The following is a 17303-nucleotide window of genomic DNA, read 5'->3' as shown; positions in this document are numbered from 1 at the left end:
TTACACGTCTAATAATAGTAGTACCAATACATGACCACAAACTGCACATTTCAAGTCCACTACAAGAATAATTCAAATTACAACAGTCCATGATAGATAAACAAGGTCCATGTGCACCAAAAGACGCTCTCTTCACCTAGTCGAAATTGTCGTCGTAAAGCAACTCGTCATCACCCCAGTCATCATCATCATTGCTGCTGTCAATGGCGAACCCCTTTCCTTTATCATCCCTAGCCTTCATTGCCTCCGTCTGAGCCTGCCTTACCATCTCCTCGCTCCCCAACTTTGGACTCATCTTAGCTTGCCCTATGCCAAGCTTAGCGGCCACAACATGACCCAATTCGTATTCAATCCCCTATTTCAACTCAAACCCTACAAAAACCCTAACCAACTCAAACCCTAAAAAATCCGCGAAATAGAGGAAAACCAATCAGTTAGAATGGAGGAGTTACCTTCAAGGATCGGTTTCCCTTCGTTTCAAAAATTCTTCTCACTAATTATCAGGTCATTAGTTTCTTCATCGAGCCTTGCAATGCACACACGAATGCTGCAGCCAACCTGTATGCCAAGAAGTAACAAGCCATGTAGCTTAATATCATAAAACGCCATATGCCTCGCTAACTGAACGATGATTTAGGCATTAACAGTACTAATTCCAAATGGTCCTTACTTTGTTTTTCAAGTCTATAAATGTATCTATTCTGTCCATAAGCTCAACTTTAGGAAGGAATGCTCTCAGCCCCTGAAATTAAGTTGGCCTAAATCTTAATCTTGAACAGAAACTTATTGATTAGACGCATCAACAATAGATAAAGGGGGAAAGATCCTTTGCCTGGATTCTTGTCAGTAGACCCCCGGTGTTCCACTCGTAAATTTTAACCTCAATTGGCTCATCGAGTTGCATAATCTGTCTGACAAAATTAAACACAGACGGTTGAACTAACGCCTGGAATCGCTCGCAATATCATGAACAAAGTCACAGAGAGCTATCTGCTCGGCGTCAGCCCTCAGGCCTCAGCAATGTCAGATGGGAGAGCATATGGAAACGCGAGGAGGACTAAACCTGCCTAGCGCGGTGCCACGCGAGGCGCCGGAAGAGCCGTCGCGCCGACAGTAGCGGCCGCCCACTGAGCGTCCGGCCAAGCGCCTCCGTGAACACCACTGTGCGGGGCGCCACCAGTGCCCTGCTCCCGAGATTATGCTTCCTGGTCGCCTCCTCGTCCACGGCGGGGCTCGCCACGACCCCCACGCTCCCTGGCCGAGGCGAGGCCGCTCGTGCCGCGAAGTCATCGCCATCGCGGTCGAGCGGGAGGAGCTCTTTGGCGACCAGCGTGGCGAGGTGGTCGGCGCCGACCGCGATGTCGAGGTGCCGGAGACCCCGACCCCGACCGCGTAATCCTACAAAAACCCTAACCAACTCAAATCCTAAAAAATCCGCGAAATGGAGGAAACCAATCGGTTAGAATAGAGGAGTTACCTTTAAGGATCGGTTTCCCTTCGTTTCCCCTTCGAATCGGGTGGAGGATGGAGTGGATCTAGAGGGGAAGAGGGAGGGGCGGCGCCATGGAGGTCGGGTCGAGTGGAGGAGTGGAGGGAAAAAAAATGGGAGGAGGAGGAGGAGGCTGGCTGGGTGGGCCTGTATTAGGCTGAGTCGCGCCACGGCGCATGGCGCGACTCAGTCGCGCCAAAGCATGTGACGCGACTCAGCCTTGCCACGTCAGGCTCGCTGTAACGCGTGTGCCAGCGTGACAGCTCGGTCGCGCCAAGGCATGTGGCGAGTCGCGCCACGAGACTTGGCGCGACCAAAAAGCTAGTTTTTGGAAATTTAGATCCGTACGGGTTATTATTAAAATATTAAATTAAAAAAGATTAAAATAAAAAATTCCCTCCTCCGTCTCCCCGCCTGCTCCCGTCCCGTCTCTCCCAGCCCCAGATCAAGCATCCCTGCCATTCCCGTCCTCCATCCAAACAATCTCCGAAGATCTAATAAAACCCATAGAAACTTCTCCCATTTCTCTCTCGGCCCCGCGGCAGCGAACCCTTATCAGTCGCTCTCGGTGGCTCGGAGCAGCGATGCGCACCGCCTGCATCCGCCCCACCATTCGTATAAAACCCTCCCCTCCGCCTGCCTCCTCCCGCCACTGCTAGGCGACCCATCCCCTCCCCGCCGGCACCGGCCGCCGCGCCCGCCCCCACGGCCCCTCCCGCGCCGTGGCATGAGAAGATGGCCGCGTGCTCCAGGGGCCTCGCGTGGCCGCCGTTCGATCTGACCACGGCGAGGGGGGCGGCGCCCTGCCCGCACCGCCCCGCGCCGCGCCGCCGCGCCGCGATCCGGTGCTGCTGCGCCGGGCCCGACCACGAGCCGCGGAGGCGCCTCTCCAGGGCGGCCGCGGCCGCGCCCGAGCGCGCCGAGGAGTGGCGCGTCGATGGGAACAAGCCCTCCGCCGCCGCACCGGGCCGGCGGCGCGCCAGCCTCACCGCCATGCCTCCGCTCCCCTTCCCTGCGCCTCGGTACGGAGACGTCGCATCGCATCTTGGGACCTTTTTAGTTCTACGGACTTGTAGAGTGTGCCCGGCCTCGCATTTTACACTTCCCAGTCGATTGCAGCATTCCGACATGTGGTGTTTCTTTTTGCTAATTTAGATTGCGTAATGACAAGTTAATGTGCCAATGCTTTTATCACAAGTTTCATATATTGCAGTCCAATGCACATTGCTTAGGGAATGAGATTTTGACACGCATTTTTTGTTTACTAGTAAAGTTCAAGAAGGCAGTTCAAGCAACAGGATTTCTATCCGAGGTGCACGCAGAGGGGACCGGCGCCTCAGTCCCGGGACACCCCACCCAAGAGAGGTAGGTTACTTGCTGACATTTTCAATTCTAAGAGCAATTCCCAGAGAAATGTTGGTTTACTCCAAAAATGAAATGCTCCCACCTGTAGAATCCCAACTTTAGTTCTCCCTTTGCTAAGGAAATGCATGTGTTTGTTTGGCACCTGCCTTATAGACACTGGTATTGCTAGTGAGAAGGAATGGGGGATCAACTTGCTGGATGAAGCAGTCAAGGAGTCTGGAACAAATGAAGATGGGAGCACTTGGTACAGGGAGAGCGGAGAGGATCTTGGCGAAAATGGGTTCCGGTGCCGATGGGCAAGAATGGGAGGACAGAGCCATGATGGTTCCACTGAATGGAAAGAGACTGTATGTTTTTGGCTCTTTACTTATCCTGACAGATCATATTCCTGTCCTCCGTGCAATTGCCTTTACAACATGCTTGCAGCTTTAAATAATCGGTGCGGGGCTGCTGGGCTCTACATTTAGGTCATACTTTTATTTTACCTGACGTGCTTCAGTAGCAATTCAACTTTAAGCACAATTTACAAACTCTACTAGATTTTTAACTATTGCTTCTTAAGCAGTAGCTTCTATAATGTGTCTGCAAACTTGATCTATATTGTTAGTGAGTTAGTTTGTTTTTTAACATGCTAAATGTTGACGTTTGTGGCATTACCTTTTGAATTATGGTAATTATTGCATTTCACTCAAAATCTCTAGCATGGGCACTTGCACATGGTTACTCTCTGTTAGCTTCAACTCAGTGTACTCAATCCAGTATAGAGGCTTGAAACCTTAGCCTCCAAAGCTAGACACTTGGCTGTGTTGACAAATTACTACGTACCAAGTACTGGAAAAAGAACCATTCTTTGTGATAAATGACGAACTAAAGCTTGCAAGTTCGGTAATCTTTTTATTTAATTACTGCAAATTTTAACAACTTTATTATATGTGGCAGTGGTGGGAGAAAAGTGACTGGACTGGATATAAGGAACTAGGTATGCAAATTATTTTTATTTAATGGAGCCCCTGCCTCTTTTGACAGCATATATGTGCTGTGGTAATTTAAGATGGTATATAAAACTCATTAGACTGTTGAATTGCTAAGTTAGAATCATTATTGCGCATTAGCGCACAAGTTCCATTTTTTTTATCTATGTTGAATGCCTTTGTTTTGTTGTTCAATCTATGCTCGCATCTGACTTGTCAATAAAATACAACTACGAAACATTAGGTGCTGAGAAATCCGGAAAGAATGCTGAAGGTGACTCTTGGTGGGAAAAATGGAAAGAAGTTTTGTACCAAGATGAGTGGAGGTAAATTAACTAATCTGTAAATTCATATATTCCAAGTATACCAGTCCTGCCTGTGTAAGTAAGACAGAAGATTTAGCCCCCATTGCATATCTAAGTGACCTAACAAAGAGTTAGATAGATCATTTTATGTACAAGTGGGTTGTTTCGATCTATTTACCTTCATGTTGTTAGTTCGATCAGTAGGTGTGAAATTTAGTGCACTGTCCTTGCACAGCAGCATTCCAACACAATCTCCAGACATGGAGCCATGAATGTAGCCCAACCTTAGCTTAAAAAATACCTGTCATATTTGTCAGTTTCTTCTTTGACATCCATTCTAGGTGACAATGATCACACTTGAGAGATACTGACACAGTTTGTCTTGTCCCATACAGCAATCTTGCAAGGATAGAGAGAAGTGCTGAAAAACAAGCGAAGTCAGGTGCAGAAAATGCCGGGTGGTATGAGAAATGGTGAGAATTAGATCATTGTTTTTCGCTTGGTTCTCTTTGAAAGTTTGTATTTGATCCATTAATGCTTTCTACTAGGTGGGAGAAATATGATGCCAAGGGTTGGACGGAAAAAGGTGCCCACAAATATGGAAGGTTAAATGAACAGTCTTGGTGGGAGAGGTGGGGTGAACATTATGATGGCCGTGGATTTGTATTGAAATGGTGAGCCTTTTCATATTTTCAGCATAAGCTATATGGTAGTAGAAGATGCATGTATATCTATACGGCCGGTGTTGTGCTTAATCTTGAATATTTAGTGGCCAAATCACGATTTCCATATTGCCTTGAATAGGAGTGCATGGGAAACAGCTATTCACATGCCTGAACCTTGATTAGTAGCTTCTGTTGGGTTTCAACTCTATCCTACCCAGGGTTTACAAAACCGGCCCAAACCGGAACCGGTCCGGTTTGACCGGTTACCGGTCAAACCGGTCCGGTTCCGGTTTGGGCCGGTACCAAACCGGCCCAAATTCAAAATTCAAATTTGAATTAAAAAAAATGAAAAATTCCCAAAAAATTCCTAAAAATACTTCAAGGTGCGACGAATCTAATGGTGTCAAATTTTCTCAAAAATTCGTTCGTTTAACATACTTTTCGGGCATTTAAAGTTAAACCAAAAAAGAAAAGGAAAAAAATGAGACGGCCCATTAAGGCCCACTTGGTAAACCGGTCAAACCGGCCGGTATACCACTCCAAACCGGTTACACATGCGATTTTAAATTTGGATTTGAATTCAAACCGGTCAAACCGGCCGGTATACCAGTACGAACCGGTTGAACTGAGTTTTTTGAATTCAAATTTGAATTCGACCGGTACCGACCGGTTTCCGGCCAAACCGGACCGGTAAACCGGCACCGGACCCCGGCGGTTTGGCCGGTCCGGTCGGTAAATGAAACCCTGATCCTACCCCAACTTGCTTGTGAAATGCTTTGTTAAGTTGTTTGTATCGGTATGTAGATTCACATATCAATTGGTTAATTACACCACTTGCCACTGGTACATAGTTCGAAGTGATCCTTTGACATTGAGTTATTCCTCCGAGGGACAAATTGATGCCCTGGCTTTCTGTTTGCAGTTCAGCATGATATTGGGAAGTTTAATGTTGCATAGTTTGTCTCCTTGACTGCCACTAGGCCACTGGTTAATAACACCTTCACTGCATGGGTGTTCTTACAGGACGGATAAGTGGGCAGAAACAGACTTAGGCACCAAATGGGGGGACAAGTGGGAAGAGAAGTTCTTTGCAGGAATTGGTTCTCGACAAGGGGAGACCTGGCATGTATCTCCTGGCGGTGAACGTAAGAACCATCACCACTAAATGCTTATATGCACAACATTTTCTCATCTGCATGCTAGTTATTACTCCTAAGATATAGTAGTCCCTCCAATTGCAAACATAATGTGTTCTTGAATCCATCAATCATTTTTCTAAGTACGACCATCATGATAGAAAAAACATGGTTGTGGAAGACCAGGTCAACCTCCAAAGATGTATTGAAATCCTAGCGACTAAATCAGCACATCCGCATACCTTTATATAATGTATCATTCACATTTATATTTAGTACATTGTCATGTTCAAGAAAAGTATTTAGTACACTGTGAAATGTTACTTTTGAGATATGCTTCTCTTCCACCTCTTACTTTTCTGAGCCTTTTATCTTTCCTTGTGATTGTGCTAGGTCCACTAATTTATGATGGAGATATAAAGTAAACATAATCTACTTGGAATAATATGTACTCTGCTGCTTACATCTGTACTGAAATTTTCAGGCTGGTCAAGAACTTGGGGAGAAGAACACTTTGGTAATGGGTACGTGACATAATAATGTTCGGTCTAACAATGTATTATTTGACTGGAATTTGGACTGTAGACCTTTCAAACATCTTATTGCTATTGACTGCAGATTTTTCCTAGCATCACCATGCAAATGATAGTTATATTTGATATTAATACTAGTAAATTGATTTGAAGTTGACTATTTTGTCACTACCAGTGGATCACTACTGAACCATATTTGTCCTGGATTTTCAGAAAAGTACACAAGTATGGAAAGAGCACAACTAGCGAGAGCTGGGATTTGGTAGTCGATGAGGAGACATACTATGAGTAAGATATTTCTTCTGCTGATGCTTTTAAGCATCATCTCCTTGGTACTAATTTGACGCGGATCGGTTGAATACAACTCTCATCTGTTTGCATTCATTTGAATCAGGGCCGAGCCTCACTATGGATGGGCCGATGTCGTCGGGGACTCGACCCAGTTATTGTCCATACAACCTCTTGAGAGGCCACCCGGAGTATTCCCGAATATCGACTTCAGCTCCGCACCCCCACCAAAGGATGATCCACCCGGCATGCCTCCCTCCACCCCTCTTGAGTGAATTTAGATCGTCAGCATAAAAGAATTTTATGTTTTCTAGGCTCCAAATTTTGCCTGTAAGGGAACATTTTCTGTAGGAAGTTGATCGACCCCATTCCTGCCTCCATTGGTTCATTCATTCTTTTTGTATGTTTTCCTTCTACGTTCTAGGTTTTCACGATCGGAAATTTTGCTCGGCTAATCATGTGGAAATAATGAAATGCCTAGTGATTTTATTCCCTCCTTACTCTCTGAGGAGAGAAGTCTCATGTTGATTAGAATCATCCATAGACCTGAACACGCGCTTGTAGCTTGTTGTCCTTTTCCCAAGGCAGCTGGACAAAACGCTTTCCAGGGCACCGAGTCGAGTACCCACGCGTCTAGGGTTAGCGCGTGATGTCGACGGCACTAGTGTCCGGCGCGGAGACGTCGGCCTCGCGTCCTTGGCAACTTGCCATTTTCCTCGCGTCCAGGCCCCAGCCAGTCTGTCTTGGTCGCCGGTGGACGACGACGCCCAAGTCATCGACAACGCCCGTCGGAACACGGGAACGAGGCAAAGCCTGCACTTCTTCAAGCTCGGAAGCTGGCAGTCCACCATGGACTCTTCTTGCCCATTGGAAAGTCCTCGCATTTTCCCTGTTGGGGCAGATTTCTTCGTTACAGTTCTCCGATACCATTTTTTTTCTGCAAGGGCAATCAAACGAGAGGGCCCACACTGCCACCACTTAAGCCGGCTTAACCCCCCTGGCTTGAGCTGCCGGGCAACCATCACTCCTCCCGCGTCAACACCCCCGTCAAACCTCCCCACCCTCCCAAACCTTTCCCAGTTTCCCCTCGCCGGAGCCGGCCGCGATGCTGTCGCTCGCCGCCCGCGTGGCCGTACCGGCCGCCGCGCTGCTGTTCCTCCTGGCGGCGCCCGCCTCGGCGACCAACTTCACCTGCGCCTCGCCGGGCACCTCCTGCCGGTCCGCCATCGGCTACGCGGTGCCCAACGCCACCACCTACGCGGAGCTCGCCGCCCGCTTCAACGCCACCACGACGCTCGCCGAGCTCCTCGGCGCCAACGGCCTCCCCGCCGGCACGCCCCCCTCCGCGCCCGTCGCGGCCAAGGCCACCGTCCGCGTCCCCTTCGGCTGCCGCTGCGGGAGGAACGGGGTGGCCCACTCCGACGGCGGGCCCGTCTACGTGGTGCAGCCGCAGGACGGGCTGGACCACATCGCGCGCGACGTCTTCGGCGCCTTCGTCACCTACCAGGAGATCGCCACCGCCAACGGCATCAAGGACGTCAACCTCATCTACCCCGGCCAGAAGCTGCTGATCCCGCTGCCCTGCACCTGCGATCCGGTGGACGGCGCCGCCGTCATGCACTTCGCATACAGCGTCGCCAAGGGGGAAGATACGGCCGGCATCGCCGCCAGGTTCGGGGTGAACGAGCGCACGCTGCTGACTCTGAACAAGATCGCCGACCCCAAGGACCTGCAGCAGGGGCAGATCCTGGATGTCCCCCTACCTGGTAAGTGCAGGCGTTCCTCTTCGTCTCGTTTGCGATCTTGCATAGTAGTATGCAGTATACTTCGATGATTAAAACATGGTACTAGCATGGAGCTTCGAATCATACGATTCATTGCGTAGTTGCCATGATTGCGAAACCGCTAGTGTTGCTAGTTCTGATAAGGAGTCAAACTGACGAGTCACCTGCAGAAGATGAGTGCGTGAGTTCGAGGCAGAGAGATGACTTCTTTCGCTTTCGTAAATTTGTCCTAGGTAACTTAGGTCGGCTAAACCAAATGCAAGGTTCTAATAGGATATTGCTGGAATAATTGGATTCGGCCATGCTTCCTGTGGGTGAAGAATATTATTTACTAAAATTTTTAAAAAGAAAAGATTCGTTGACTTGGTGAGCTGGACAAGGTTGCTGCACAAGCAAGGTTGTTCAGACTTCAGAGAGGCCGAGAGCATTTGGAGTTTAGACAAGTCGCTATTTGTTCATCCTGCGCGCCAGGACAAGTCCAATGATTCGAATATTTAAGAAACCACTACTAAAAAAGTGAACTCGTCCAAGAAATTAACTTTTTAAGTTGTTAGATATGTTGCTATCACCGGCCAAACTGTCTTCTGCTAACGAGTCACAATTGCCGTTGATATGTGGACGCATCCCGTTGACCACTGTTCATTATTGTTTCTCTCATTAGCTCAAATGATTTCGCAGCCACCAGTCGGTACTAACTGCTGTTGGAATCTCTGTACAGTTTGCCATTCGTCGATCAGCAACACCTCGGCTGATCACAATCTGCTCGTCCCGAACGGCAGCTACGCGCTCACCGCCGGAGACTGCATGCGTTGCAGCTGCAGTGCAAACAACTACGAGCAGTAAGCTCCCCTGCTCCCGTTCCTCTCTTGGCGTTTATCAATCAGTGACCACGATAATTTATTTACATCACTTTTCCCTGTGGTTTCCAGGCTAGACTGTTCTCCAGTTCAGCGCAGAGGGTGCCCGGCCGTGCTGCCCTGCGATGGGGGCCTGAAGCTTGGGCAGACGACGAACGGCAATGGTTGCGAGTCCAAGATTTGTGCGTACAGCGGCTACTCCAACACCACGTCGCTCAGAATACACACCGCTCTTGTAACTGCAAACCAGACAGCGTGCGACCAGAGTAAGTACAAGCCTGTTCCCCTCAAAAAAAAAAAAAAAACTACAGCCTGCAAACTGCAGCCCTGAACATTTTCCGACCACATTGAGTGCATCAGGTTCTAATGGTTGTTGGTCTTGCAGAGGGGGGAGCAGCGAGAACGGTGTTTGCCGGGTCCATGTGGAGAATGTCCGTGATCTCCTTCCACATGGTGCTCATCCTGATCTGCTTCCTTTGATTGCTGTAGAGGTTAGAACTCGAGATGGTATCCGATTTGTGTCGCGGTGAGATTGTTGTTTAACTTGTGTGTTGTCCATATGTTAGGTCTGGTTTATCCAGATTTTGTTGGCGATTGGTGTATATGTTTGAATAAAGCAAAGCTGAGCTTGCATCCGGAAGTGGTTACATTTTAAACCGCATAATCCAATAATAAACAATCCCCACACACATATAGCCCAAGAATATCGTTTCTGTATAGAGGTTCGATTCATGATTCACAGATATGTTGTAACATGCTGGTTGTTAGAACAAGACCGAATGCCTCTCTTCTCTGATCCATGATGGCACACCTTACTGAAACTGCATTAGCAGAACTGAACAAGCTAAACCATCAGCAGGCTCTCAGGAATGAGCCTGTTGCCAGGAACAAAGTCAGCTAGAACCTGCTTCTATCTGGCTTACGCAGGCTTCCCATGGCCCTGACCTTCTCCCGGAGCAGGTACTACTTCTGCATCTTCCCGTTCGAAGTCTTTGAAAGGTCGCTGAACACCACAGTCCTCGGCGCCATGTAGTGCGGCAACCGTCCCTGGCAGAACTCGATGATGACGTCCGCGGTTGCCCTCGCTCCGCCCTTAATGATTCTAGTAGCTGAACTTTTTTTTGTGATACTTAAGAACTTTATTGAATTATCAAATACAAGATACAAATATGAGGCGGTAGTTGCCCTAATATATATTTTGTAGAGCTAAATGGACATCACAAGGTGCCAAGTGATTAGCATTATTGCAAGCAAAAAGGCAAGCTGGGAGGTCAGCTTGTGATCTAGCCTGAGCTGCTAGATTGTGTGCAGTTGAGTTCCTTTGTCTTGGAATCTTGATGACAGTTAAGTTTGCTTGTTCAGAATTGCAGAGGAAATCTGCAATCAGTGGTCTTGTTCAGAATTGCAGGAAGTTCAGAACGACAGGGTCTTGTTTGTGAAGGTTTGTTGCAAGTAGCTTAGAATCTGTCAAGTATTGCACTTGATTAATCTGTAAAGTCTTTGCTGATGCTAGCGGCAGGGCATGTGTCTCAGCTTGTAATGGATTCAGCGCTGAGTCAGTAACTGCCTGAATGAAGACATTGTTGAGCGTAGAATGTTGTGCTCCTTGGATTAAAATTCCAAGGCCAGCTTGTCTTGGGTTAGACCTCTTTGTGTCTGGTGTGATTGCTGCATCCACATAGCATCTTGTTCATGCAAAAGGTGCAAGTGTGTTCTTGTGTGGTGGTGATGTATTGTGTGGCTGGGTGGGTGCAGATGGTTGATTTTGCAGCTACTGTGTGGTAGTGTGTGTGATATGGATGTCTGCCTTAACAGCATGAAGGGCATTTGAAACTTTCCACTCTTTTTTGTTGAATCTAAGATCATTCCGAGCCTTCCAGAGGAAACACATAGTGGTGATAAGCCTCTGAACTTCCTGCATAGAGGTAGTAGGGGGTGATGAGTGAGCTTAATTCTTGTTGTACTCCTTGTGGTCCTTGAGGGAGGAGGTCTATTCTGATGGAAGGCGTTCCTGCAAACCATACAGCTGTAGCAAAATCACATGAAAAGAAAAGATGATTATCAGTTTCCAAGTTTCCACACAGTGTGCATTTTCATCATTTCTTGATCTGCACCACCATGTCGAGGATCCCTTAGTCTCCAACCTCGACCTGGGGTCGGCGTACAGAACCCACGGGATGAGCTTGATCACCTCCTCCCGCATCCGCTCCACCGTGGCCGGAGAGATCCACCTGAGAGTGATCGGATCGTGTGCTCTAGCCTAAGAGGGGGAGGAGGTGAATTAGGTAATTTAAAAACTTAACCTATAGCTCCAACTAAATTGCACAATATAAAACTGAAACATGCTATCTAGATGTGCAACTAAAAGTTCTTCTAGTGTGAAACCTCTATCCCAAAAGAGTTTAGCAATCTATAGTCTTTCCTATCAAGAGACTACTCTATGAAAGTAAAGGCACACAAGAATTACTAGTAGAATGCGGAAACGTAAAGAGCGGGATAGGAGGAAGCAAACTCTTGACGCGGGTGTTTATCCCGTGATTCGGTTAGCCACAAAGGCACACCTACATCCACGTTGTTGAATCACTCACTAAGAGTATTGCTTCTCAGCGATCAAGTCTCTCCCGTGAACTCAATCACGGTCACTTTGATCTCGATTTCCATTAAGGTGCTTCTCCACAAAGAATGGGGGTATCCACGTCCCCCGCACAAGATCATCCACGCCGCTCCACACCAAGTCGGAGGGTCGTTGACGTTGCCGGCGAGCCTCAAAGCTCCAAGGGGCCGGCGCACCACGATATCTTCTTGGTTCACTGAAGAACCACAACACAAGGTCTCAAGGCCTTACTTGCTCACTCACTCAAGAGCTAATCTAGCACTTACATTCTCAAAGCTAGTGCTAAACCTAAGGATACGATCAATATGCACTTGGGTTGGCTTGGAGGGTTTCCTGGGTGTGTTTGAGACTTGTAGCAACTCCAGCAACTCCAAAACGGCCGGGGGAAGCCATATATATAGCCCACAAACTTGAAGTAGCCGTTAGTAGCCGTTGGAGGCATTTTTGCATAAGCACCGGTCTAACCGGTGCCTAGTCACCGGTCTAACCGGTCACTAATGGCTTGAACTAGCCGTTGGCCCTTTCTGACAAGTTCTGCAGCTGAAATATGGTACCACCGGTGTATCCGGTGATAGCGTCGGTCTATCCGGTGCTAAAGGAACTTTCTGGACCCAAAAACATGCTCTCTGGTCAATAGTACAGTGATTGCACCGGTGTTTTTTTTGTTTGCACCGGTCTAACCGGTGCTTATAGAAATCAGCTTCACAGTGCTTCGTATTTTGGTCATAATTCTTTACTCCGAACTCCGATTTCGATGATCTTGTACTCTATGGAAAGCTTGTGAAATTATCTACAAGATTCTGCTGAAGATCATATCATTTGACCAAAGTTTGAGCACCGGTGTAACCGGTGATCATCGGTTGAACCGGTGCTTTCAGAAATAAGCTTTCACAGTGCTTCGTATTTTGGTCATAGGTCTTTACTCCGAACTCCGATTTCGATGATCTTGTACTCTATGGAAAGCTTGTGAAATGATCTACAAGATTATGCTGAAGATCATCTCATTTGACCAAAGTTTGAGCACTGGTATAACCGGAGATAGAGCGCCGGTGTAACCGGTGCCACACAGAAATCAGTTTTCTCATGTTTTGGTTATAACTTTTTGCTCCGAACTCCGATTTTGATGATCTTGGACTCTATGTGAAGCTTATGAAAATATATACAAGGATATCTAGAATTCCATGTCATTATATCAATTTTTGGGCACCAATTTAATGCATCAGTTTAACCGGTGCTACTATTTCATGTGAATCTTCAACCAATTCAGTATTTCTTTGAGTTCTTTCTTTGATTCTTGTTTTGCTAGGCTTTGTATTCATCCTTGGGACATAATATTATTCACTTGACAAACTTATTAGTCCCATTGATTATGTTATCACACAATCACCAAAATCACAAACAATGGCCTAATGGGGCCATGTTCCTTACAATCTCCCCCTTTTTGGTGATTGATGACAACACAATTAAAGTAAGCATAAATTTTGCAAGAATTGACAATTTGAACTACTTACACTTACTTGGATGCTTACTACCATTCGATCTTGGCATGGCTTCCCCCTAAATCCATCATCTCCATTTGTTTCTCCCCATATTTGCGACTTCATTAATCATGTTGTGATCATTTGCTTTGATCACTTGCTTCGTTTCTCTCCCTTTATCAAAGCCACTTGCTTTTATCCATATTTACCTTGCTTTGATCCAAACTTCTCCCCCTTTAGAATCAAATCACCTAAAAAGGCCTTGCAAAATAATATAGCTCAAAGGAAAAAGTTAGTAGTCTAGGGAGTTAGTTCCATGAATCATGATCCAATTGTATGATATCAATGAAGATACCAATTAAGAAATTACTAAGGTGGATCACAAAATCACGAAACTAGCATGAGATGAGCTAAGCTTTCCACAAAGTGTGTGCACAAAAAGACAATGTTAAAATCAAGTGCACAACTAGACATTTAAAAGAGAAAGCTTAGATCATATGATGCACGGAGGTAGCTCTATAATAACAAATAATTGACAAAGATACCAAATTAAGGAGTTTTAGACCATGCATACCTCCGGGTGATTTATAGTTACCTTGTATGTACCAATTTGAAAGTCTTGAAGTGAAGAACACTTGGTACACCAATGTGAGCAAATGTATGAGCACATAGCATATGAGCTTAGATATGGAAATTTAAGTTCAATAGAGCATGTCTCAATATGCATGAAAGCACATTACTTTATCTAATCACTCTTGTAGAGTAGTTAATTCACATTGAGAGTGAACAACATTCTCTTAGAGTGCTAACTCCGTAAAGAGACTACAAAAGATAAACTTATAAACATATTAGTCTCCAAAATCACAAACCATAGGATGAGCTCCCCCTAAATGTGTGCATTTAGTGTTTGAATCACTAATCAAATGTATGCACATTGTTTATGACAACAGTGGGAAGTTTACCCTATAGATTGTGCTCATGGTAAACAAATGAAACGCATACCTCATAAAGTCCATGTACTATGAAGGATAACCTTGTGTAGTTTTTTACACACTTATCAAACTATGTAGGTTGCTGTGACAGTCTAGGTTTTATGGGCTAAAACCACCCAGTTAAAAATAAAGTTTTATTGATTATTTAAAAAAAATAATTCATGATTTCTATAGCAAGGGTATTTTTGTAATTTTGGAAAAGTACAAAGTCCTTTTTATAAAATAGTTTTGTATAAAGCAAAATTTCAAATTTTGTGAGGAGTTAAAGTGCATAAATGTTTTTCATTTTTTCTAAAACAAAAAGATATATTTATGTCTAGGGCTGCCCTTGTAATTTTAAAACCTATGTTGTGTTCTTTTGCGTTTAAAAAATATCGCTGCGGGAAATGGTCGACTACAAAACTACTCGATTGCTTGATTGTTGTGCGCTTGATCGGATATGGTCTAGCACGCAAAGACTCGAGAATTTAGACTGGTTCGGGCCTGAAATGCCCTACGTCCAGTATGGGGGTGGTGTTCTTGCTCTATTGCTTTCGAGCCCGTAATGGGGATTTGGGTTCCCGATCTTCCGTCAGGTTCTGGATAACTCTCGTTGTAGGCGGAGCGAGACACACCGATCCGGCTTCAGATCCTAAGACCCGAATCCAGCAATCTTAGCACCACAACTCCTCTGGTTATCAACCGTGTCACAACCCGGTTGACCTCGCCAAGAAGGCTAATCCCTGCAAGCGCAACGAAGAACACAAGCAAGAACTCGAAAGAAACGCAGCTCAAATAGAGTGACTCTGCAGATGAATGATTAATCTCACAAGTTGGGGTTTCACAAACCGATGAACGGCGACAACTGTTCTTGACAGAATGAATCTAAGCAAAACCCAAGTAACCTAATGGTGGCTGCTGTGTATATAGAAGAGAGAGGCTAGGGGGGCGGCCAAGGGGGTGGCCGGGCAACCCTAGGGAGTACAAGGCCTTCGGGCCCAAAAACTGGCGTCGCTGCATCCAGGCAGATTCTGGTCGTCATGTTGTTTCGACTATTCCCGTCGACTCCGAGCGTATTTTGATATGGGATCAGTTGGGTTGGAAAGCTTATCTCCTTAGCTTTCCAACGATATATAGAACGCCCAAAACGAAGCCCGTATGTGGCCTGGGCGTCCGTTTTCGTGAGGCCTGCTCCTGCAGTCCGAACCGGACTCGCGAATAAATCGGACTTCAATGTGGATTGGGCTTTGAACTCTATCTTCGCTTGGGCCTTGGTCATATGCGTATTGGTCATGTCCTCATCATTCTCCCCTTCTTGGTTTTGAGTCGTCCTCGACTCAAAGTCGCTGATGCTTGCGGAAGTAGTTGTTCCCATTCTTGACATGATCCTGCGTTGGTCCCCTTCTTGAAATTGAACCTGTTGTGACAAAACAAACAAAGAAGAACAAGAGGAACTCTGCGTGATAGGATTAGTCTTAAAATAGCCCTCTTTTTCATCAAATTGTTGCATAGCAAAAGAAGATTTCAGATTTGAACACATATAAACACGATGCACCATGTACTCTCCTTTACAATTATAATTGCCAATAAAGTGATATGTACATCGAGATAACCATGGCAATCCAACACATTTAAATTTCTCCTCCAAACTACTAAGTGCACACAAAGTATCAAACTCTATATAACCCAAAGTATTTAAAGAAGACAACAATTTCCTTTCATCCTTTTCTGTAGCAATTGGAATCAAATGTTTATTTTTAGCATAAGTCTTTGGTTCCAAAACAAAAGAATCAGTTTCCTTCACAAGTTGTGGCACAGTGATAAACATAGAACTATCACACAACTCTTTTTTATCACAAAAATCAGTAGAATATTTATCATGTGACAAAGTCAATTCAGATTTGGTGTCCACTAAATGTTGCTCTATTATAGCATGAGTGGTGGATAATTTCAGCACATCAAGAGAGCTCTTACCTGAGACAATTACCTGTTCATTCTCTATCACCTTGTCTTCTGTTTTAGATACATGCTGCAAAATATTAGGTCCAACAGAAGACAAAACGATATCTTTAATTTGTACAAAATCAGATTTAGAGGAAAGCACTGTAACATCTGAAATAATCCATTCTTTTCTAAAAGGCTCATTCTTTCTTCTCTCTGCTCTTTCAAGATCGGCTTCTAAAATTTCAGTTGCGGTCATAGATTTAAGTGTAATTTTTCTTCCATTGTAGTTGAAAGAATATCTATTAGCAACCTTTTTATGTACCATATCATTTATATTAATCCATGGCGTTCCTAGCAATAATTGACATGCTTGCATGGGTACTATATCAAAATCAGCACTACTCTTGTAAAAACCAATGCTAAATTCAATATGTGCAATTTCAGTTACCTTAATCTTATCGTAAGAATTTACCCATTGCATGTAGTATGGATGTGGATGTGGCTTTGTGGTCAGACCAAGCTTCTCGACTAGCTCTAAACTTGCAAGGTTGGTGCAAGTCTCACCATCAATGATGACTCGGCAACGTCGTTCCATCACGGCAAAGAAAGTCTGGAACAAATTGTTGAATTGATTTTGCTCCACTTTCTCCATTTGAGAACTCAACACTTGTTGAGCAATCGCAGTGTTTCCTGACATTGTTAGTAAGTAGACAAGAGAAAACACAAAAGGTTATCCCTATCAACTACTATATGTGGATGTGGATGGTGGAAACACAATCTCGCACGTCTTACCAAGCTCTTACAAGTGTTCTTACCAATGCAAAGCAGAGGATGGTACAACCGGTGGCTGGTTCGTGATACCTGTGAGGAAGTGGTACCAAGATTGCAAGATCCTCTGGGTGT

General features: G+C 45.5%; 1 protein-coding gene across 1 annotated transcript; it reads left to right on the top strand.

Moving 5' to 3' along the window:
- Positions 1-1981: 1981 nt before the first annotated feature.
- LOC120689400 lies at positions 1982-10084 on the top strand. Its single transcript, XM_039971686.1, has 15 exons — positions 1982-2511; positions 2763-2854; positions 3008-3201; positions 3794-3833; positions 4070-4151; positions 4526-4603; positions 4679-4804; positions 5819-5940; positions 6416-6455; positions 6678-6752; positions 6859-7025; positions 7760-8518; positions 9255-9375; positions 9466-9659; positions 9779-10084. Exons 1-15 carry the CDS (start codon positions 2225-2227, stop codon positions 9871-9873), a joined length of 2472 nt encoding a protein of 823 aa, XP_039827620.1. The 5' UTR covers positions 1982-2224; the 3' UTR covers positions 9874-10084.
- Positions 10085-17303: the final 7219 nt, after the last annotated feature.

The sequence above is a fragment of the Panicum virgatum genome, chromosome 9N (genome assembly GCF_016808335.1).
Source record: "Panicum virgatum strain AP13 chromosome 9N, P.virgatum_v5, whole genome shotgun sequence".
NCBI lineage: Eukaryota > Viridiplantae > Streptophyta > Magnoliopsida > Poales > Poaceae > Panicum > Panicum virgatum.
Note: the sequence above shows the minus strand (reverse complement) of the source record. Positions and strands in the feature narration are given on the sequence as shown.

Bases quoted from the DNA above. Each gene is read 5' to 3' on its own strand.
- LOC120689400 (XM_039971686.1), top strand. From the start codon at position 2,225: ATGGCCGCGTGCTCCAGGGGCCTCGCGTGGCCGCCGTTCGATCTGACC. The intron at 3,202-3,793 runs GTATGTTTTTGG...TATATGTGGCAG, and splicing joins CCACTGAATGGAAAGAGACT to TGGTGGGAGAAAAGTGACTG. The intron at 4,152-4,525 runs GTAAATTAACTA...TGTCCCATACAG, and splicing joins TTGTACCAAGATGAGTGGAG to CAATCTTGCAAGGATAGAGA.